The sequence below is a fragment of the Oryza sativa genome, chromosome 1 (assembly GCF_034140825.1).
Source record: "Oryza sativa Japonica Group chromosome 1, ASM3414082v1".
NCBI classification, from domain to species: Eukaryota; Viridiplantae; Streptophyta; class Magnoliopsida; order Poales; family Poaceae; genus Oryza; species Oryza sativa.
In genome coordinates, this window is record NC_089035.1 from 19,795,470 (window position 1) to 19,817,503 (window position 22,034).

General features: G+C 41.9%; 2 protein-coding genes and 2 long non-coding RNA genes across 5 annotated transcripts; 1 reads left to right on the top strand and 3 right to left on the bottom strand.

Annotated features, from left to right (window-relative positions):
• Positions 1-1,434: 1,434 nt before the first annotated feature.
• LOC107278534 (uncharacterized) lies at positions 1,435-4,155 on the bottom strand. Its single transcript, XR_001547780.3, has 4 exons — positions 3,964-4,155; positions 3,456-3,536; positions 3,122-3,347; positions 1,435-2,022 (listed from the first exon to the last, which is right to left on the bottom strand). It is a non-coding gene; the product is annotated as an uncharacterized lncRNA (long non-coding RNA).
• A 6,782-nt stretch (positions 4,156-10,937) lies between these two features.
• LOC136354992 (uncharacterized) lies at positions 10,938-14,198 on the bottom strand. Its single transcript, XR_010738957.1, has 3 exons — positions 13,314-14,198; positions 11,438-12,417; positions 10,938-11,325 (listed from the first exon to the last, which is right to left on the bottom strand). It is a non-coding gene; the product is annotated as an uncharacterized lncRNA (long non-coding RNA).
• On the top strand, positions 14,077-16,341 carry HKT2;3 (probable cation transporter HKT3). The gene is made up of 3 exons (NM_001401727.1): positions 14,077-15,404; positions 15,488-15,718; positions 15,820-16,341. The coding sequence occupies exons 1-3, from the start codon at positions 14,302-14,304 to the stop codon at positions 16,013-16,015; spliced, it is 1,530 nt and encodes a 509-aa protein (NP_001388656.1). The 5' UTR covers positions 14,077-14,301; the 3' UTR covers positions 16,016-16,341.
• A 1,052-nt stretch (positions 16,342-17,393) lies between these two features.
• On the bottom strand, positions 17,394-20,371 carry LOC4327805 (uncharacterized). 2 transcript variants are annotated; one of them, XM_015773060.3, is made up of 5 exons: positions 19,281-20,371; positions 18,965-19,080; positions 18,734-18,825; positions 17,977-18,187; positions 17,394-17,869 (listed from the first exon to the last, which is right to left on the bottom strand). In XM_015773060.3, the coding sequence occupies exons 1-3, from the start codon at positions 20,319-20,321 to the stop codon at positions 18,762-18,764; spliced, it is 1,221 nt and encodes a 406-aa protein (XP_015628546.1). In that variant the 5' UTR covers positions 20,322-20,371; the 3' UTR covers positions 17,394-17,869; positions 17,977-18,187; positions 18,734-18,761. The 2 variants fall into 2 exon arrangements, with proteins under 2 accessions (XP_015628546.1, XP_015628536.1); XM_015773050.3 differs by lacking the exons at positions 17,394-17,869; positions 17,977-18,187 and having other exon boundaries at positions 18,751-19,080.
• Positions 20,372-22,034: the final 1,663 nt, after the last annotated feature.

Below are 22,034 nucleotides of genomic sequence, written 5' to 3' on the forward strand. Positions count from 1 at the left end.
AACTTACCCAGCCACATAGGCAAATGTCTAGGAACACACCCCCTAAGATCTTAGCGCACGTCACCCCCCTCCCCCTCTAGGCAACATCAATGCCCTTTCAGTTTTCAAGCCTACCCCAAAAACCAAAGTGCACGGGGTGGATTTGGTGGCTGGGCATGCCAAAGTCCAAGTTGACATGATCAAGTCAACTGACCTCTAGAGATCCCACAAAACGACTAAATTTTGAAACTGGGAGCTACACGTGGGACCTTTATCCAATGGCCTAAGGATCAAATTGTCATAAGGATGGTTCCTAAGTCAAATGCACCACGAGCTCCATCGCCTATCTCCACTCCAGCTCGTTCAGCCCCTCCTACCATCGAAGGCGCACCACAAGATGATATTGATTTTGGGTTTGATTTTGTGGAAGCTGACGATATGGCTAACATTCTCCCCTCCTCAGAAAAAGAGCAAGGCACATTCTTCTCCACCAGCGGTATCTAGCAAAAAAGCCAGTAGAGGGAAAGGAAAGGAAAGGTGACAACCTCACTCTTGGCTGTTAGGAAATGATCGGCAGATAAACGATGAAGAACGACAGATCAATCACAGAAGACACGAGATTTATCGTGGACAACCCTCCTAAGGCACGAGAGAAAAAACCACGGGCGCCAGCCAGCAAATCTTCACTATATAAACTCAACATTTGCTCCCAAGAAGCTAGATATAGGCAAGGAGGTATCAGTTTGTCCTAAGAGCCTAGCTCAGAGCAGCTACAGTTAGGCATGCCATTGGTTGGAGACCACGAGCTTACCAAGATGGGTCCAACGTACCGAGAGTTACACGGGTACTACATAGAGAGGTCGAACTCAAGGAGAAAGAATAGAGAGATATAGATATTGGGTTTTCATGGCCCAGAGCCATTTCTTGGGCCATTTGGCTATATTTTAATAGGCTTCGACAATCTCTATGACCTCTTGAAGCTGCGAGCGGTGGACACAAAACTTCTTAAGTATTACTTGTTGTAGCCTTCGGCGACGGGCCTCCGCTTGCTCCGACCGAAGTTGGCCTTTATATGTGTGTAAATGAATTTGGATCACAACTCAACATTGGCTCCCAAGAAGCTAGATATAGGCAAGGAGGTATCAGATTGTCCTAAGAGCCTAGCTCAGAGCAGCTCCAGTTAGGCATGCCATTGGTTGGAGACCACGAGCTTACCAAGATGGATCAAACTTACTGAGAGTTGCACGGGTACTACATAGAGAAGTCGAACTCAAGGAGAAAGAATAGAGAGACATAGATATTGGGTTTTTATGGCCCAGAGCCATTTCTTGGGCCATCTGGCTATATTTTAATAGGCTTCGACAATCTCTATGACCTCTTGAAGCTGCGAGCGGTAGACACAAATCTTCTTAAGGGTTATTGACATGATTGTAAGTTAAGTTGGAAGGAGGCCAATGGGCAACCAATTTGGGCATTTGACAGGTTGACCCAGGAACGATGCAAGTTCACTGCAAATGTGATACATATACAAATTAAACTCCAGTAAAAGCATCAAAACCTGGGCACAAAAAGATGCCTGAATCGGGCTACATTGCAAGTTGGCAACGTATTAAAAGTAGCAGGAGCAGCAGCTAGCTAGAGAAGTAGCACAGTTTCAAAGATCGAGTTGATACAGGCCTCGTATAGATTCCAACCCAACGTAACCACTACCATTCTCGCCAAACAGACTGCCCGCGCTATTCTGTAGGCTCAGATGGATAGCGCACTGTTTTCTCTTCTCTTATTCACCTCTGTCATGGTCATCGCTGAGCCAATTATCATCACTGCATGAGAAGCTAGTAAAGAACACACGGGATGAAGGTAGGGCTTCTGGTAGTCATAGTGGCCAATCTCCCCTGGCCTTAAGGAGAAGAAGTTTTCCGACATGCGGAAATGTGCCACTGGAAATTTTCCATTCTTGACAGTATTGAAGACGGTTTTTATCTCTTGGTCCTTCTTGATGGGAAGTTGAGGTTGGGATTTGATTCTGAAATTACTTGCAACCTGCAAAAGAGTCAAAACTTAGAGTCAAGGTAAAATAATGAACAATATTGTCAGGCCTAAGAATTGATCATGAGGAAAATTAATAAAGGAATGTTAATTTTGAAAGACAGGGAACGAAAAGTGGACTACTGGATTTTGATGGAAATACCCTATTGATTCCATATCTATATGGAATTATGGACAAGAAGTGTAGCAAGAAATGCAGTTTGTGCCTTTGTGGGAAGAAACAAGTAAACAATTGAGAACTGGATCAAAGAGGTACTACAACCTCAATTCCTTGACCAAAGCGCAAACACTAGATATGAAAATGAAAATAATGTTTAAATAGTTTCTAAGGCTACTTTGTTATGGCAGATTCACTAATATATGACTAGGAGGACAGTTTAAAAATAGATGCACATCATATTATGCTTCCAAACCTTTCTGGAACACTAGTCCAGTCTTGAAGGTTTAAACTTTAATTCCACTGAAATTTCCAGGACAACCATGAGGAATGGCCACTGAAGCGTCCGATACTTATGATATTGATAAGAAAGTCGACAAAGAAGGGCATCTTGGTGTGACAGAATGCAATTGCTCATACAAGGTGTTGCATCTTCCTGATATGATATTAATTAATTGTTTCAAGAACACCGGAAATGTGTATTTTTACTAACAAAATATGGAATTGTGGTTACAATAGGATTATGTGCAGGATATTCTTGTGAGTTATTTTTGTCCAGGAGATAAACAAATGGATGATTGCATACCAACTAATTAAAATCATGAATTGCAGCTTGGTAACCTCACTAAACCTTACATATGATCCTCCTTTTAGGCCTTATTCCTTTTGTTTCTGAAAATCATGGTGTGGCTTGTAACTCAGAAAGCAGGGCATAGGAATATGCAAAATACAATCACTTTGCAGGAATATAGCCATCAACTAGTGCATATTTTCTATTTGCAAAATTTATGAACATAAACAGATGAAGTAGTGCTACTGTGCTTGATCCAAGAGCGCCTGTAATTTTTGAAGTAACAACTAAAATAAAATGACTATAAAGGCACACTTTAGCCTATCAAACAACACATGACATGATACATCTAAAACAGATATTACCTCAGGTTGTTGCTTTCTTCTGCCTAGGACACCACATTCTTCTAGAATTTGCAGTACAGTAGCAAGTCGATGATTCTAATTTCTTTTCCAACAACTTCCTTGTATTCTTCCATCAAATTATCAGTGGATAAAATCCAACTGAAGTCCTGTGGTGGTTCCAAACAAGCATACTGGTGTTTGTAAATGGACTCCATTGCTCCCAAACAGGAATGCATTGTGCATGTATCTGTTAGAGAAGTAAGATGATCCAACTGTAAAATCTTTGCATGTGGATGTGAAATCAAATAACAAGTAAACAACAGCAAGGAAGAATTTCAAGATACTTCATGTGTACCAGAATTTCCTTGGTCACGCAGAAGTGCTAGATATATTTTGTCGTCTTAGGTCTCCCAGACCATGTGAATTCTTTGCATACCTAAAATATAGGGCAAAAATAAATATGTGACTGTTACACTTCTTTTGATGGAAATTGTTACATATTGTCATTGTAGAATAAATTGTGATGAGAGTAATGTGTGTAAAAGCTTATTTTAAATAACACTCGCAAATAAATTAGCATAATCTGGTTTCACATTACACATCAGAAAGATACAATTTGCACATCATTGCACACAGGGCTGGGATACAAACAGAGGGTAAAATTAAGTTTCCCCTGGCTCTTTGAAAAGAAAAGGTTTTCTAACATCATAATAAGGAAAAATCGGTAACACAAAATTTTAACACTTATTTCATGCTGCATTGCAAATGCCATGAAAACGAACCAAAATTTCTTCTAACGGGTATCCTTTTTTAGGAAATAAAAAGAATATGTTTCCTTTTCTTTTACAGTATATAAACTTTACCTGGTGTATGGTTTCATTTGAACTTGCAGAGCTAGAACCATGGAAGTCATCAGATTCAAGTGCATATTTTGATTGACTTGTAGCGATAGTGTTCCATTTCAATATACACTTTCGCTCTATCATATCATCAACTAATTCTCTGAAGACTCCCCCTCTAGCAGATACACTAGCAGCTTCACCAAACATCCACAAACAGTGTCTATATGAAAGGAAAAATGCAGCCAATATATATAGCTGTTATTAGAAGCTAAAGTAACATATACAGCCGAATCAAATTTTGAATTCAATATTTTTAACGAACCTTGCTTTGGTAATTGCAGCATTGATCTTTTCAATCTGAAGAATCGTGTTCTCGTCTTTGAAAAGCATTGATAGAATAACCACTTGATAAGTTTCTCCTTCAAAACTATCAGCAGACTCAATGTGCACATTGATTTTATTGTGAGAAGCATATTTTTGTCTGAGAGAACTTTTGATTTCACTAATATTGCTGCCACACAGACACAGGACACCAACATCAATCACTTCAGTATCTTCCAGACCTGAACAATTTTTTTACAAAGAACGTAAATTAAGGTCTTTATAGTATTGCTGCAAAAACAGCCTCAAACAACTACAAGTGACAGCTATCTAGAAGACATACCTTGGAAATGATCTCAAGCATGTATTGGATTGTGGCAAGCTCAATGGTGTTTTTCTCTTTGCAGCTAGGCCCGTCTGTTCCAGTGACATCAATAAAGCAATAATTGGGAAATTTAAGACCTTTGAATTTTTTGTTGTATTCAGGAGAAATACAGTCGCACCATTTGTGATTCTCCCTTCATAAAATTTCTCATTGCGGAACTGCCAGATTGATGGATGAATTGCATATTGCTCAGTGAGCATATGCTTCCGAAAACCCAAATTGAGCAATCTTTTGAAAGGACTCATAGTAAACCTGGCATTTTCCCGTACCTAACCATTTCATCAATAAGATATATCATTTGCATCAGCCAGCATTAATATTGTCTAGTTTACTGTCTAGTCATGTAAACGAATACACTAGAAAATCAGAAAGAAAAGATTACCTTGCTTGGCTGCAAATTGAAGTCGTCGCCTAGCATCAAAATGTGTGTCACCAGCAGGCGCAATGGAATAATGAGGTCGCATTCGTTGATTTTGGCTGCATCATCTACTATTAATAAATTGATTGGTTCCATAGCTGCTTCATGGAGCCGAAAAGTTGACTAAGTTGTAGAAATGATGACTTTAGCATGTTTGATGCAGAAGTCCTCAAGAAACTTCCTTTCCACAAACTTTGGTAATTTGAGTGAGCTTCTGAAACTTCGAATGAAATCCACGCATTGCAGCCTTAAATAATTCAGTTTAGAAGGAACTGAACTTAATCCAAATGTCCACTGGACACGTTTGTCGCGTAACCTCCCATGACATAAATCCTCAAAATCCTTCGACAAGCTCAACAAGTTTTTGTTATGTCATTGGCAATATCAACAGACAAATAAATTTCTGAAAATTTTTCTTTTAGATTTGTCAACCATTCTTTTCTCATGAGAAGCTTGGTAAACTTGTCCTTGAATGAACTCAATGTGAACACGAGAAGACTATTGGTGCTACATATGATTCTTGTGGTCTCATGATCACATTTTTCAGCGCAGTATGGATCTAGATTAAGTAGCACTAACAATTCATGCAACCATATTTTAAAGAGAGAATCTATTCTATACCACTAAGTTTAGCCCGTGTTTAGTTGCAAAATTTTTCTTCAAACTTCCAACTTTTCCATCACATCAAAACTTTCCTACATACATAAACTTCCAACTTTTCCGTCACATTGTTCCAATTTCAACCAAACTTTCAATTTTGGTGTGAACTAAACACAGCCTTATTCAAGTTCAACGATTTGTTATCGATATTGTCTCTTTCTATAATATACCGGCGACTTTATCAATTGTTCTACAATATGCCATTGGGCTAGACCTTCTTTTCAAAAATAACCAAAATACCCTTAGAAACATACAAGATTAACAATTGATTTATCTTATCAGAAGTTTCAAAAAAATATAATTTTTTTATGTGGCCTCCTTACACAACATGGAAGTTTGAATACAAGTTTCAAATTTTTTCTGGTATATTTAGTTTTTAGAAATAATATTTTTTTATGTGGTATGAGAGAGAATCTGCTTATACAAGACATAATAGCATTAAAATATCTTATGTAGTGTATGAAAGATGATTCATAATAAAAACAACAAGAAAAACGTATTTATATAGCATATAATAAATAAGTTATATTTTTTTAAAAAAATAGAAATATAAAAAGCTTGAAACTTCTTTCATACGCTACATAAGATATTTTAATGCTATTATGTCTTGTATAACCAGATTCTCTCCCACATACCACATAAAAATATTTTTTTCTAAAAACTAAATATACCAAAAAAATTGAAACTTGTATTCAAACTTTCATGTTGTGTAAGCAGTCCTCATAAAAGTTTTCATTTTTTAAAACTTTAAATTAGATAAATCAATTGTTAACTTTGTATGTCCATAAGGGTATTTCGGGTATTTTTGAAAAAAATACCTAACCTAATGGCGTATTGTAGGAAAATTAATAAAGTCGTCACTATATTATACAAAATGACAATGTCGATGGCAAATTGTTGAACTCAAACAAACTCGGTGGTATAGATTAGATTCTCTCTATTTTAAACAAGGGTTAATTGGATCCATATACCACTACAAATATATCAAATTAGGAAAACGCCACTACTATTCATGATATCGGCTAGGTGCCACTGGAATTTCGAAAAATTAGATCCATGCCACTCCGTCACGTTTTTCATTCACTCCCCATTAATTTCCTAACTCCGTGCCGTTTTCCAACTTCGGCCGAGCGGTGGCGAAGGAGCTCGGCGAGGTACGTGTCCACCAGCCACTACGCCAGATCAGCCCATCTTTGACGACCTATCTGTGACGGACCAAAATATCTCGTCACAGATACTATCACCTTTGACGGGTTAAAATAAATCTCGTCATAGATGAGGCTAAAGAAAATGATCCGTCACAGGTAAATACTCACCTCTGACGGGTATATATAAGGACCCAACACATAATGATTGTGACGTGTCCACATATAAACCCGTCACTGATGAGTACTTACCTGTGACGGGTTTTAAGTTTACACCCGTCAAAGGTGAGTAACCTCACCTCATATATTCAATCAATTTTCACTTATAAAAACGGAAACCCCAACCCTCCCACACCGCCCACCACCCCAACCCACCCCCACCGCCCACAACCCATCTCTTTTCTCTCTTCTTTCTCTCTTATCTCTTCTCTCTTCCTCCACCATCGCCTCTCCCCTCAACCGTGCGCCGGCTGCGTCACCACCTCCTTCGCCCCTCGGCGTCCTCTAGGAGCTCGGGGTCGCCACCTCCTTCGCCCACCGTCGACCTCCAGGAGGTCGGGCCCCGCGGCCTTCAACATCGATGCCGCCGCCACCTCCTGACCGCCGGACCGCCGGTCACCGCGGGGCCTTCAACATCGATGCCGCCGCCACCTCCTGACCGCCGGTCACCAGATCCAGCCGCCGATGCCTTCTCCCGCCTCCCGGCTGCTAACGCGCGCCGCCTGCCTTGCCAGGCCAGGCCAGGCGAGCGAGCGCGCGCGTGTGTTTCCCCTCTTCTCTCCACCACACATGCTTCAAGTGGCTAGGAGGGCATCCTCCCTTTTAAGGAGGTCCCCTTCTCCTAGAATAAGCAAGGTGGTACTAAACTCCACATGCATGCCATCCCATGAGGTGGGCTTTTGTGATTTTCCAAAGAATTAATACTTGAATGGGCCTTAGCCCATCTATTAATTCCAACAATCCCCCACCAAATCTCAAAATCCCACTGAGATTTGCCTTTTCCAATGTACTGTTTATATACCAGCGGTTCGATGGAGACCGATTAAGGTTGAACATCCATCTAGAACTTCAAGCTACACTTACTCACAACTTGAACAATGGACTACGCCTTGAATTGCAAGTCTTGTGCAAGCAAGTTTCACTCAGAGTCTTATCTGGTACTAGACCGTCTGTAGACTACCCCTCGGGTGGAGTGTATAAGTCATACTCCTAGGTCTTTAGTAAGCTTCCTAGAAGATTCACCCAAAATCTTCATAGACTGCGACCAACAAGCTCACAAAGGTGAGTTCTTTCAAAAATGCTCTGCAGGACAACATCTTTGCTAATTAAAGCCAACAGAACTCATTAAAGCATAGCCAACCTGCCTTGCAGCTCACGAGAGTATATGCATCTTCACTTAGAGAGGGTATATATTGGTACTCTCCTCTAGTTTACTGATGGTTTGTTCTTCCCAGGTTCTAATTCACAGGATCTCCAATCACATAGAATGGGTTACCACCATAGTATAACTCACATGGGTCTCAAACCCATCTCCTTCGATGCATTGTCTATCACATTTCGTGATAGTCCCTTTGTGAAGGGATCTGCCAGGTTTCTAGCTGTTTGGATGTAATCCAACGTTATAACTCCAGAGTTTCTCAATTTCCTGACAGACTTTAATCGTCTTTTCACATGTCTAGACGATTTCATATTATCCTTAGAACTATTCACTTTGACAATTACCGTTTGATTGTCACAGTTCAAAAGATAGCCGGCACCATTTTTTCAACAATAGGCAAATCCATTAATAGATCACGCAGCCATTCTGCCTCAACAGTAGCAGTATGCAGTGCCGTCAACTCTGCTTCCATGGTTGACCTCGTCAAAATGGTCTGTTTGCAAGACCTCCACGAAACAGCACCACCACCCAGTGTGAAGACATATCCACTAGTGGCTTTGATCTCATCCACATCAGAGATCCAGTTAGAATCACTATAACCCTCCAGTATCGCAGGATATCCAGTATAGTGAAGCCCCAATGCCATAGTACCTTTCAGATAGCGCATTACTCGCTCAAGCGCACGCCAGTGATCATCTCCTAGATTAGAGGTAAACCGGCTCAACTTGCTCACAGCAAAGGAGATATCAGGCCTAGTTGCACTAGCCAGGTACATCAGCGAGCCAATGATTTGGGAATATTCCAGTTGATTCCTAGCAATTCTCTTGTTCTTGCGAAGCAACAAGCTAGGATCATAAGGTGCTGGAGAAGGCTTACTATCAATGTAGCCAAAGCGATTCAAGATCTTCTCCACATAATGGGATTGCAAGAGTGTAATCCCATTCTCACCTCTAATTAGCTTAATGTTTAGGATAACATCAGCTACTCCCAAATCCTTCATATCAAAATTTTGAGACAAGAATGATTTAACCTCATTTATCACCTAAAGGTTTGTCCCAAATATCAGTATGTCATTAACATACAAGCACATAATAACTCCCTCACCCCCACCATGGCGATAGTACACACATTTATCTGTCTCATTGACTGCAAAGCCTACGGATGTCAATGTTTTGTCAAATTTCTCATGCCATTGCTTAGGAGCTTGTTTCAGACCATACAAAGACTTCAATAATTTGCACACTTTGCCTTCTTGACCTTCAACTACAAACCCATCAGGTTGATCCATATAGATCTCCTCATCCAGCTCTCCATTAAGAAAAGTTGTCTTAACGTCCATTTGATGAACGAGAAGACCATGTGAGGCTGCTAGGGAAAGTAGCACACGAATTGTGGTCAATCTAGCAACAGGTGAGTAAGTGTCAAAGAAATCTTCGCCTTCTTTCTGAGTATAGCCCTTAGCAACAAGCCGAGCCTTGTACTTTTCAATAGTACCATCAGGCCTAAGCTTCTTCTTGAACACCCACTTGCACCCCAGAGGTTTACACCCATAGGGTCGCTCTGTCACCTCCCAAGTCCCGTTAGCGATAATGGAATCCATTTCACTAGGGACAGCCTCCTTCCAGTAGTCTGCATCAGGAGATGCATATGCTTCTGAAATTGACTTAGGAGTGTCATCCACGAAGTACACAGTGAAATCATCACCAAAGGACTTAGCCGTCCTTTGTCTCTTACTCCTTCGAGGAGCTTCACTGCCATCCTCCTCAGTGACATGTTCATGTGTATATTCAGTTTGTTCTGGTGGTGTGATTGAACTGGGAATTATTTCAGAAGGTTGGCTAGAACTACTATGTGTATCCTTCATTGGGAAAAAGCTCTCAAAGAAGGTAGCATCACGAGTCTCCATAATTGTACCAACATGCATGTCAGGTACCTCAGATTTAACTATTAAAAATCTATAGGCAATGCTATGATGAGCATATCCCAGAAAGACACAGTCCACAGTCTTAGGTCCAAGTTTGCGCTTCTTCGTTATTGGTACATTGACTTTCGCCAAGCACCCCCATGTGCGCAAATAACAAAGTGATGGTTTTCTCCCAATCCATATCTCATATGGTGTTTTGTCCTTATTTCTGTTAGGAACTCTGTTTAACACATGATTCGAGGTCAACAATGCCTCCCCCCACCATGCCTTAGGTAGTCCCGCGGTGTCCAACATGGCATTCACCAAGTCAGTCAGTGTGCGGTTCTTCCTTTCAGCAATCCCATTAGACTCGGGAGAATAGGGAGGCGTCCTCTCATGTATGATGCCATGTTCCTCACAGAATAAGTCAAACTCGTTTGAGAAAAACTCTCCACCACGATCAGACCTGAGTTTTTTTATCTTTCTGTCAATTTGATTTTCAACTTCTGCCTTATAAATTTTAAAATAGTCTAGAGCCTCGTCTTTCATTTTTAACAAGTACACATAGCAAAATCTAGTAGCATCATCAATCAACGTCATGAAATATCGTTTTCCACCCTTCGTCAACACCCCATTCATTTCACAAAGATCTGAATGTAGGAGTTCTAGTGGTGCCAAGTTTCTCTCCTCGGCAGCCTTGTGAGGCTTGCGAGGTTGCTTCGATTGCACACAACTATGGCACTTAAAACCTTTGACAATGGAAAACTTAGAAATTAAACACATGCTGGAAAGCCGAGACATCAAGCCAAAATTAATATGACATAAACGTGAGTGCCAAACATTAGCCTCATCATCCACACTGCCACAAATATGGTTCACAGACTTATTGTAGAAATCAGAAAGGGAAAAGCGGAACAAGCCTCCGCACTCATAACCTTTACCAATAAAATATCCATGTTTAGACACGACTACTTTATTAGACTCAAAAACCAACTTAAATCCGTCTCTAGTCAGACGGGAGCCACTAACAAGATTCCTGTCGATAGAAGGGACATGCTGCACGTTCTTCAGTTGCACGATCTTTCCCGAAGTAAACTTCAGATCTACCGTGCCAACACCATGAACAGGAGCATGTGACCCATTCCCCATTAGGACGGTGGAACCCCGTGCAACCTGATAAGAAGAAAACAATGGGATGTCAGCACAAACATGTACATTGGCCCCAGTATCAACCCACCAATTAGTAGACTGATTAACTGAAAAAACAGTAGGTAAATTACCATACCCGCTTCCATCTCCAGTATTGCCAATGGTCACATTAGCAGACTTAGAAGTCTGCCCTGCAGGTGCCTTCATCCCCTTGCGCTGTGGACACTTCCTAGCTAGATGACTAGGTTGGCCACACACAAAGCAAGTCCTCTCATCCTGATTAGGATTGTTGTTGTTCTTCTTCTGCTTCTTGAAGTTGGTGGTCTGTTGAGCTTTGTATTTCCCCTTGCTCTTGTTCTGGGCCTTGTGCACAACATTGGCACTGGACTGCCCACCATCGCCCTTAGACGCGGCGTCCTTTTCCCGAGCTTTCTCCTCAACATCAAGAGACGCTATCAACCCCTCAATGGAGTATTCCTGTCTCTTGTGTTTGAGTGCAGTACCGAAACTTCTTCAAGATGGAGGTAGTTTCGCAATAATGCACCCTGCCACAAATTTGTCGGGTAAGACACACTTAAGGAGTTCGAGTTCCTTAGCCATGGTTTGTATCTCATGAGCCTGTTCGACTACAGAACGGTTGTCAACCATCCTGTAGTCATGAAACTCCTCCATGATGTACAGATCATTGCTAGCATCAGTAGCACCAAATTTAGTATTCAGTGCATCCCACAACTCCTTAGCGTCGGTCATGTGCATATACACCTCGTTCCAGACGATCGCCAAGAACGCTAAGAATGCATCCCACAAAGAGAGTAGTGGCTTCCTCGAATTGCTTCTGCTGTTGAGCAGTAAGAATTCCTTCAGGTTTGCCAGTACTCACCCAGAAGCATTTCATAGCTGTCAGCCACATAGTGACCCTGATCTGCCATCTCTTAAAGTGCACACCGGTGCTGTTGAGCAGTAAGAATTCCTTCAGGTTTGCCAGTACTCACCCAGAAGCATTTCATAGCTGTCAGCCACATAGTGACCCTGATCTGCCATCTCTTAAAGTGCACACCGGTGAATTTATCCGGCCTCAGTGCATCGGCAATACCAGCCATAGTAAAATCACAGCGCCTATAATAAGGTTTTTGGATTGTTGAGATTATATGCATATAATGATTTAATATATTCCATAAATAAATCATGACATTGCAGATGTAAACTAGCATGAACGCATCATTAGATCTACACATGTAAACTAAGAGGGCATCCTCCCTTTTAAGGAGGTCCCCCTCTCCTAGAATAAGCAAGGTGGTACTAAACTCCACATGCATGCCATCCCATGAGATGGGCTTTTGTGATTTTCCAAAGAATTAATTCTTGAATGGGCCTTAGCCCATCTATTAATTCCAACAGCTTCATCGACGGAATGCGTCGGAGAAAGCGGCGGCTCCGGCAACTCCGTCGCTCCGCCTCCTCGACCCATCGGCTCCGCCGTCCCCCGCCCATGACGCTGGCCTCCATGCCCTTGGCCTCCTGGAAAGAGTGACGGGAAGGACGGGAAGAATGACGGGAAACGCGATGGAGTGGCATGGATTCAATTTTTCAAAATTTTAGTGGCACCTAGTCGATATCGCGAATAGTATTGGCATTTTTCTAATTTTCCATATTTGCAGTGGCATGGATCTATTGATCCAATTAACCCAACCCTTAGTTAAAAAAGAGGAGAGGCGCAAGGAAAGCCCGATGGTATGCATAGGGCATGTGACATGCGAGGGCTAAGGATTCGCAGATTTATTTTTTAATAGATAGATATACATCTAATAGTCTACGATAATGAGTCCACCGTTTTAAGTGAAAATTAAGGATGTGATGTTTTGCTTTTTTTTTCTCAGAATTTATAGGATTTTCTTAATTTAATGGTGTGCCATGTAGCGAATGAGGAGTGTTTGTAGGAGTCCATGTGGTGGCTTAGAAGTGTTTATAGGACGTTTAATGGAATTTTAGTATATAATAGATCACGAGTTTACCTCCAGTTTCAGTCCAGAAATGCTTGTCCACTCGAACAATCGTCCTTTGTCTGGATGAGTTGGGTTGTAACAGCATGCTTGCATTTATGGTGTACCATGGTCAGCAAGGAACTGAATAGAGCAGTGGCTGCTAGAGGAACGATTTCTGTCCAGTGGTTTCTGTACATGCCCTTTGAAGCATGGCATCAGAATGCATCCTAGCCATGAATTTGGTAACAGCTAAACATGCTCCAGTGCTATCGATCAGTAGTAGCTGCAATCTCTTTCTGGATCATCAGTGCAAGACATACTCAAGGCAATAACCAAATTCAAAATAACTTGCACCAAAAGAGAGTAAGGTGGATAGACTTACCTAAATGACATTAAGTGGAAGTACTGTAATAATTCTATTAACTTTCTTGTTCAGAATGCAAAATGCAGAGATTCTTCGACATCCATAAAAGCTTTCCATATCATCTCAGAAGTACTCTAATTATTCTCCATAAAAATTCAGAGATGATATCAATTGTTAATACTTTCGGATGTCGGCAATATCATACCAATTGCCAAGAATTTCAGTCAATTGGTTGAGGAGCATGCCTGCCTGCTCTTTCACTAACATGTCATCTTGCTCAAACAGTTGCTGTTTTCACCCTTTACACTTGCTTATCCAGTCATAGTTGCCTTACCAGTATGGCAAATAGAGGAACAAAAATTCAGCACGCATGCAAGCAGTCGAGCACTTCTTTCTATGCTTTTTATATAAGCATTCGTGTATCTACCTGCATGCTCTGCAACTTAACATCATGTTCTGAAAGGCACCTCAACCATGTTGCACATGTCTTCCTCCTCTCCACTAATATTAACCAATAGACAGATATACTATCACAGTATATATACTCTCACTGAGATTGGTTGTCCCCTTTATATTTCAACACAGCAGTTTGCAGTTCCATCTTGAATCAAGACAAACACAATCAGGAGCTAGAGGCTCTGCCCTCTATCTCCAATGCCTATTCGGCTGCATATCTTTGTCAATTCTGCAAGGCATGCCATCAACTCATCGGCATTCATTTGTCGGTTCATCGCATACCATCTTAGCCCGCTTTTGATTCACTTATCCTATTTTCTTATCATTGATATACTTGGTTTTGTTTCCTTGGTGGTGCTCAGGCCAAGCAACCACAAGTACAATCCTCGCTATGTTGATATGTTTTTCCTATCGACATCTGCAGTTACAGTCATAGGATTAGCCACCATACAAATGGAGGATCTTTCCAGCTCTCAGATAGCTATCCTGACTCTCTTGATGTTCTTAGACAGTAAGATGTTCCTTTCCTTTCTTGGCCTTGTCCTTGAGTCAAGCAAGCAAAACAAGCATGATCCTGAAAACCGTAGAGTCAGTTCAGTTACTGTGTGCAAGCAATCACAGCTAGAAGAGGCGACTCCCCAAACTCCATCCATGAACTCCATTGATATCAAGAAGAGATGCCTCAAATACTTAGTGTTTGTGGTGCTGGCATACATGATCATTATTCTTGTCACTGGTTCTCTATTGGTGTTCATGTACATAGCTCATGTTTCAAGTGCTAGAGATGTGCTAACAAGGAAAAGCATCAACAAAGCTCTCTTCTCGATATCGGTCACAGTCTCCTCATTCACAAATGGAGGGTTATTGCCGACAAATGAGAGTATGGTTGTATTCTCCTCAAACAATGGCCTCCTGTTGCTACTCATTGGCCAGATTCTTGCAGGCAGCACACTGTTCCCTGTGTTTCTGAGGTTGGTGATATGGGCATTGAGAGGACTAAGATTAGCAAAAGCTGAAGAGCCTGACTTCATGATGAACAACAGCAGCGCAGTAGGTTTCAGTCACCTGCTGCCTAACTTGCAGACAATATTTCTTGCAGTTGTGGAGGTTGCTTTTGTAGCCATGACAGTCATCCTCTTCTGCTGCTTGAACTGGGATTCTGTAGTGTTTGCAGGGCTCAGCTCCCTCCAGAAGATAACCAATGCATTGTTCATGGCAGTGAATGCAAGGCAGGCAGGAGAAAATTCCATTGATTGTTCCCTTGTTGCGCCAGCGGCTTTAGTACTATTCATGGTCATGATGTGAGTTCCTCTCTTTCAAGTTCTTCACAGTCTCAGGCAACAATCAGAAGAGATAACATAACATGGTTGCTTACATTTCTTAGGTACACTCCATCCTTGACAAAGTTGTTCTCAGCATGTCAAGATCACAAACGAATCGGCCCAGAAAGCGACGATAGAACAAGCAAGGGGAAACCATTCCTGAAGATGATGGCATTTTCACCACTCGGCTTCAACACCACAGTGATAATGCTGGTCTGCATCACTGAAAGGAGATCACTCTCCACTGACCCTCTCAATTTATCCACATTTAACATCATCTTTGAGGTGATAAGGTAACAAATAACACTTGCACACACACAATTCTTCTCATAATGTTCTTGCTCACCTCCATGACTATTTTGAGTTATTCATCACCCATTGCTTCTGCACACAGTGCCTACGGGAACATTGGGTTGTCCACTGGCTACAGCTGCTCGAGGCAGCTGCAGCACCAGGAGGGGATTGCCTGCCATGAGAAGGCGTACAACTTCTCGGGGTGGTGGAGTGAACCAGGGAAACTGATTCTTGTTCTTGCAATGCTCTGCGGGAGGCTCAACTCAAAGGATTCCACAAGCGCACGAACTAGGTGATGATGATCAGAAGCGATCAGTATGCGATCGATGTTCTGCAAGAATCAAGAATGCAGTGTACCATCCCATCAAAAAAAAAGAAAAGAAAAATGGATGCCCTCAACTATGATCTGCCCCTATGTTCAAATTTCAATGATCGGCGACGGCGCACTTACCACTGGCGGCGGCGGCGGCGGAGGGTGATGCCCTTCGCGGGAGTGCCGCACCGGAGCTCGCCGCCGGCGAACAGACGGCGCCGTTGCAATTCCTGCAATTTTTCACAAATGCAGACAGTGAAAAAAGCCCCTCCTTTTCTTAAAAATTTAATGGATTAAAAAAGAGCACATTTCTCCCCCTTTAACCTTTATTATATCAATTAGTAAATTACATTAATTTAACTGATCAATCACAGCCAGGATCATGTTGCATGCAAGTATCTAGACGATGAACAGGGGGGAACATGTTCTCAAATGAATTGATAGATGAGAACAAGTGAATGAACAACATATCTACCAATGCTTCTGAAGTTCTGAAACTTGCTACGAATGCATTCATGGTAAATGCTAGTCATCTTCTGCAAACCAAGTTGAGCTTCTTCTTGCCAACATCAGTCGCTTGTTGGCGTTTTTTATATGTGGGCAAGGCAGCTCTGGCTTTAAAGCATCTATTTTTGTATTAAGAAAACAATTGGTGTTCATCATGCTGGAATTATGCTGATGAACACCAAGAGATAAAATGATCTCAAATCTCTTGCAACATCCTGATACAATGGGCGTCATGCTCTTAAATATATAAAGAAAATTTGACACACGTGACTTGTAGAGTAGTGAAGCTTAGTGCATACGAAAATGAATTGTCCTATAATTGCTGCTGCACAATTACATATGAACTTTGACAGAAATCATAATGTCATGGTGATGGTCACATGGTATATATTGCTTCAGCCAAGATGAATCTGTTTATTCGTCCAGAAACCAGTGTCGCATCAAAATGAAAAAAAAAACAAGCAATCTGTGATTGTATATATCTATCTGCATATGTTTGAAAAGATCCCAGAAATCTCATAAACCATTCCCCTCAAGGAACTAGTACTGAATATAAGGAGTATACTATAATAAAGATGAATCATAATCAGCTATAATATCACTATTTACAGCAAGAAATAAAATAATAAAGAAATAGAACCTAACAAACTCTGATAAGATCATTGTGGTATCCTAAAAATAACAACCAATCCCTAAAAAACAACAACCAAAGTATCCACAGACTGCAAGCAAAAGGGAAGAAGCTAACTTTGTGAAAGCAAACCCCCACTGTACCAAAACGATATGAACACCACAACTCATGCAAAACTACAAGCATGGAAAGCATCAAAGGGCATCGGTACACATCCTGAAACTCATTTTAAGCCATCACTGCAGTATATTATAAATAACCATCAAGTCCACATAAAATTATAATAAAAAAAGATATCTTCATTAAAATAAGACATCGGAATACACATCACCTATACTATCAATATCACTCTAGCTTGCATTCACCCATAAAGCAGTTCTGGTTCATGCCTCTCAATGTCACTCTAGCTTGTATTCACCTTTAAAATGTCACTCCAGCTTATATTCGCCCTTGAAGCAGTCCGGTTCATGCATTGGGCGAACTTAGCATCTCGGGTAGGATCGAAATAGATATAATCGTCCCCACACATGCCTACTCTATTGCCTGCGCACTTCCCACAACTAATGATTCTTGCATTGGTCAGCTTATGAGTGCCATGCGCCATTTCTATGAAGTCCATGTCGCCACCACAATAATTTTCAATCGGATGCGCAGGATGCATAATCCTGGTCCCTTCATATTCACAATAACAACAACGAGCTTCTCCAAAAAAGACAATACCAAAAAAAGGTTAGCATCAAAATACAAGAAAGAATCATTCTATAAATTATATTTAAGAAAAGGACACAATCATATATCAAACATACCGTGTTTTGATTTTCTTGAGACGGTACAGCAAAAGGATACATCATCATCATCATTACTGAATTCAGCAAAGAATAACTTAAGTCCACTTCCAACTTTTGGTCTTGCCAAAAAGTTTACATGTGAATATGGACATTTGAAGTCCAAGAAGTTCATCTGGCTGCCCACACGCTCATTTGCAACACAGATTACTTGAAGATCATATAGATATCCCTACAACCATGAAAGAAGTGAACTTGTAGAAAAATGGCAATTATAATGACATTATGAAAAGGACAATTACACACTAAACATATACTCTTGTTATCCTAATCAATAGGGAAGAAGTGAACTTGCAAAAAAAATAAACTACAATGGCATTATGAAATGGGTAATTCCACACCGAACAAATCCTTTCATCATTATCCTAATCAAATCATTAGGGAATAAGTGAACTTGCAGAAAAGTGCAACCATAATGACATCATGAAATGGATAATTCCATGCTAAATAGATACTAAAACCAGGAAAGAAGTGAACTTGCATAAAACTGCAATTATTAATTTATAATGACATTATGAAATGATAATTCGGCGATAACAGATCCTTTCATTATCTCAATCATCAGGTAAGAATTGAATATGCAGAGAAGAGCAGTTATAATGACAATATGAAATAGATAATTCTGCACTAAATATATATTTTCATTATCCAAATCAATAGTCTAACTAGAGAGCAATACTTTGAAAGTAGCACATAATATGGAATGGAAAGTACTAACCCTTTTCCTTAGTGCAGCTTCAATCTTTCTATGAAAAAAACCCTGTTGAGTGACAAATTTTTCCTTGAACGCTATAAACATATCCAATGCATCTGTAGACAGATCAACAATTGTCTCCAAAGATTTAGCAGAGATGCAGTTTGAAGATGGCAACAACGTAGCTAGCTGAAGAACATCATTCGAGGAAAGTGGGGTAGAAGCACGCAATAGTGATTTAACGGCAGCCTGCACCTTAGGTAGAGATTGAGTGGAAAACTGTACATAAGCTTCGGGCTCAGGATGAAACGATGCATCCGCTGCAGCCTTGTAGGCACTGACATCCCAGCTGGATTTCCACCCTTCCGCTCCTGCCATTTCAATTGCTTTGCGAACTTTCAGATTATTCTTTAGCAGATATATCATGGCATCATGCTCAGAAATCTCAGGAATGCATGTAAGCAATAGCTTGATAAGGCCACGAAGGGACCGGGACTCCACACGAACAAAGGTGGAGGTGCAGATCATGTCCACCTCAAGTTTCTCCATAGCAGGGAAAGTAGAGTCATACCAGAGAGTGTTGACGATGATGTTGGTCACACAACTGAATGGGCCATAGCAGTAACCACCGTTGACAAGGGCACGGTGGTAAGTGGTAACGAGCCCGAACATCTTGCATAGGTAATCGAGAGATTGCCTTGAGGTACTTGGCATGAATCTTGTCAAGTAGAACAGCCCGAAGTGATATTGTCAAACCACCTGGCACCTTCTCACAATTAGCATCACCACTAGCATTAGCATCGGTATGGCAGTTACGAAGCCGCCGTTCATCAGCAAAAATCATTGGATTGTCAGACTTGTCAAGCATGCGCGGCTTCTTCTTCAGCATTCCAGACAGCAACAAGATCTTCTCAACAGACAATACATAGCTGCGATCTGCTAGCACGGTCTGGGTGACGAATTCAAGATGAGACGCCAGCGAAAACGAACCAGCAATGAAGCCGTCGACGTCAGGCTGCCTCGCCGATGATGCTGCGCATGTAAGGGCAGCCCTGGCAGCGTAGGAGGAGATGTGGAACCGTTCATCCTTGGTGTTGTAGCAGCGATCAAGCTCGATGAGGCGGACGGCGACGAGGAGGTCGGCGTTGGCGAGGCACAGGTAGCGGAGCGCATCCCAGGTGGGGAGGTAGCGGAAGTAAGATGTGAGGAAGGTGATGAGGCCCTCCAGCGATCGCTCGGCGATGGTTCGTGTCTCCGGCGGAGGGGAGGGGGCGTCGCCGGCGGCATCCGACCTCGCTGCTGCCGATGGCGTCTTGATGCTTGCCTTGCGCTTGTGCTTCTTGGCCCGGTGATCGGGATCAGGCTTGTCGGGGAGGAAGGAGGAGAGGGTGTTGGCGATGATGTTGGTGGTAGGGTCGCCGAAGCCGAAGCAGACGCCGGCGCCAACGAGGCGCGGGGCAAGCTCCGGCAAGTCGTCGAGCGGCAGCACGGCGAGCGCCTCCTTGTAGTAGCCGTGGATGGTGCCCAAAATCACGGATCGGTTGTGGGCGATTCCATCCGAATTGCCGTAGGAAACATCCGGCCTCCCGCTGCGCCGCCGTCGGCCATCCATCGCCAGGCGGCGATTAGGGTTTGGCCTCGACGGGGGATTTGATTTGATTTGATCTTTTCTTTTTTTTTCCTTTTCTTTTTTCTTTTTTGTCCTTTCTCCCTCGCCCCATCCGGCCTAATCTCCACTCGACACTTGGACAGACAAGGTAAAGTATGACAGAGAGTGAGTGGGCCTAAACTGGGACAGATTCGAGGAATAGGAGTTCTGGATGGGAATAAGTTCACTTTGAACCTCTTAACTAGTGACTGAATCTGATCCGTATTCTTTAATTACAATACCGGATATCTTGACCCTCTAACTATTAAAATCGGTGTAATTTAACTCCCTCGATAGCTTTGGAGAATGATTTCGCTGACGTGGTGTCTATGTGCCAGTATTGACTTGGCTTTATGATATTGACATGACGCTTAGGTGGCACTACAATTAAAATGGGACATATTTGTCATTAAAAAAGAAAAAATGTGGGGCCCACTGGCATGTGGCCCCCTTGTCATCCTCTCCTCGATCCTTCTTCCTCCTCGCTCTCTCCCTTCTCTGTCTGTATCTTTCTCTCTCTTTCGATCGGTCGCATCGCTGCCTGCCACCGAGCTGCGCCGTGCTGCCGCCTGTTGCTGCCCTCTCCTTCACCTTCCGCCGCATGGGGCAGCACGTGGATCTCAGCGGCGGCCTGCTACGGGAGCTTGAGCTCGTAACGGCTCCAAGGTGTGGCGGTGCTACGCGCTCGTAACGGCATGCCAGGAGGACTGCGACTACCTCCACTACCTGCTCCTCAGCGCCCGGATGGCCGACGAGCTCCGCGCAGCACGAGATTGACATGTACACCTGCCTCATCTATCTCATCTCTCTCGTCGACAGCAGCAACAATAATCGTCGTGTCACAGTATAAAGCCCTTGTTTCAACCTCCTCTAGTAATAAGATAATTTGGGTGGTTCATCTCAAAACTGAAGATTATGGCGTATGAAGATGGGCGAGCAATTACTAATCTCTTTTATGATGATTCATCTGATCGAAGCGATATGCTCAAGTGATCATGTCAATGTTTCTGTTGTGCACTTGTACTTGAATTTCTCCTTTGACGGGAGTGGGCTCCATCACACGACGGTGTCGAGCGGCTCTCCCAACTCCATCATGTTAGAAAATGATAGACACATAAACCATAAAAAACAATAAATCAATCATAAAGACATAAGATTTAACATGGAAAACCCTTCTAAAGTAGGAGAGAAAAAACCACGGTATCCCAAACCTCCGGCGACGGGCCTCCGCTTCGCTCCATTTAAAGCTGGCCTTTATTCGTGTGCAAATGAATTTGGATTACAATTCAACACTTCCATCCCATTAACTCAATATTTGAAACTTTTTACTCGGATTGGAAAACTTTCAAATCAAGATTTTAAAACTTTTAACTCGGATTTAAAAACTTTTGACTCAAGATTTATTTAATCTTTGAGTTAATGTTTTTAAAATTCGAGTTGAGAGTTTCGAAATTTGAGATGTAAGTTTTGCAGTTTGAGTTCAAATTTTAAGCTGAAAGTTTCAAATAGAAGTTTTTAAATTTGAGATAAAAGATCTAAATTGTAAAATACATTAAAAAACAGAAAAAGGAAAAACATGCGCTGGAGATTAAAAAAATCATGAAAAAAGGAAAACGCACCGGAAAGTTGGGGAGCGTGCAAAAACAGCAATAAAAAAGGAAAAATGCGCAGGGTAGG

Excerpts from the sequence above, each read along its gene's own strand:
- LOC4327805 (XM_015773050.3), bottom strand. The coding sequence starts at position 20,321 with ATGGATGGCCGACGGCGGCGCAGCGGGAGGCCGGATGTTTCCTACGGC. Across the intron at positions 19,081-19,280 it reads ATCATCGTCAACACTCTCTG|GAGCGGAAGGGTGGAAATCC; the intron begins GTATGACTCTAC and ends TTGAAATGGCAG.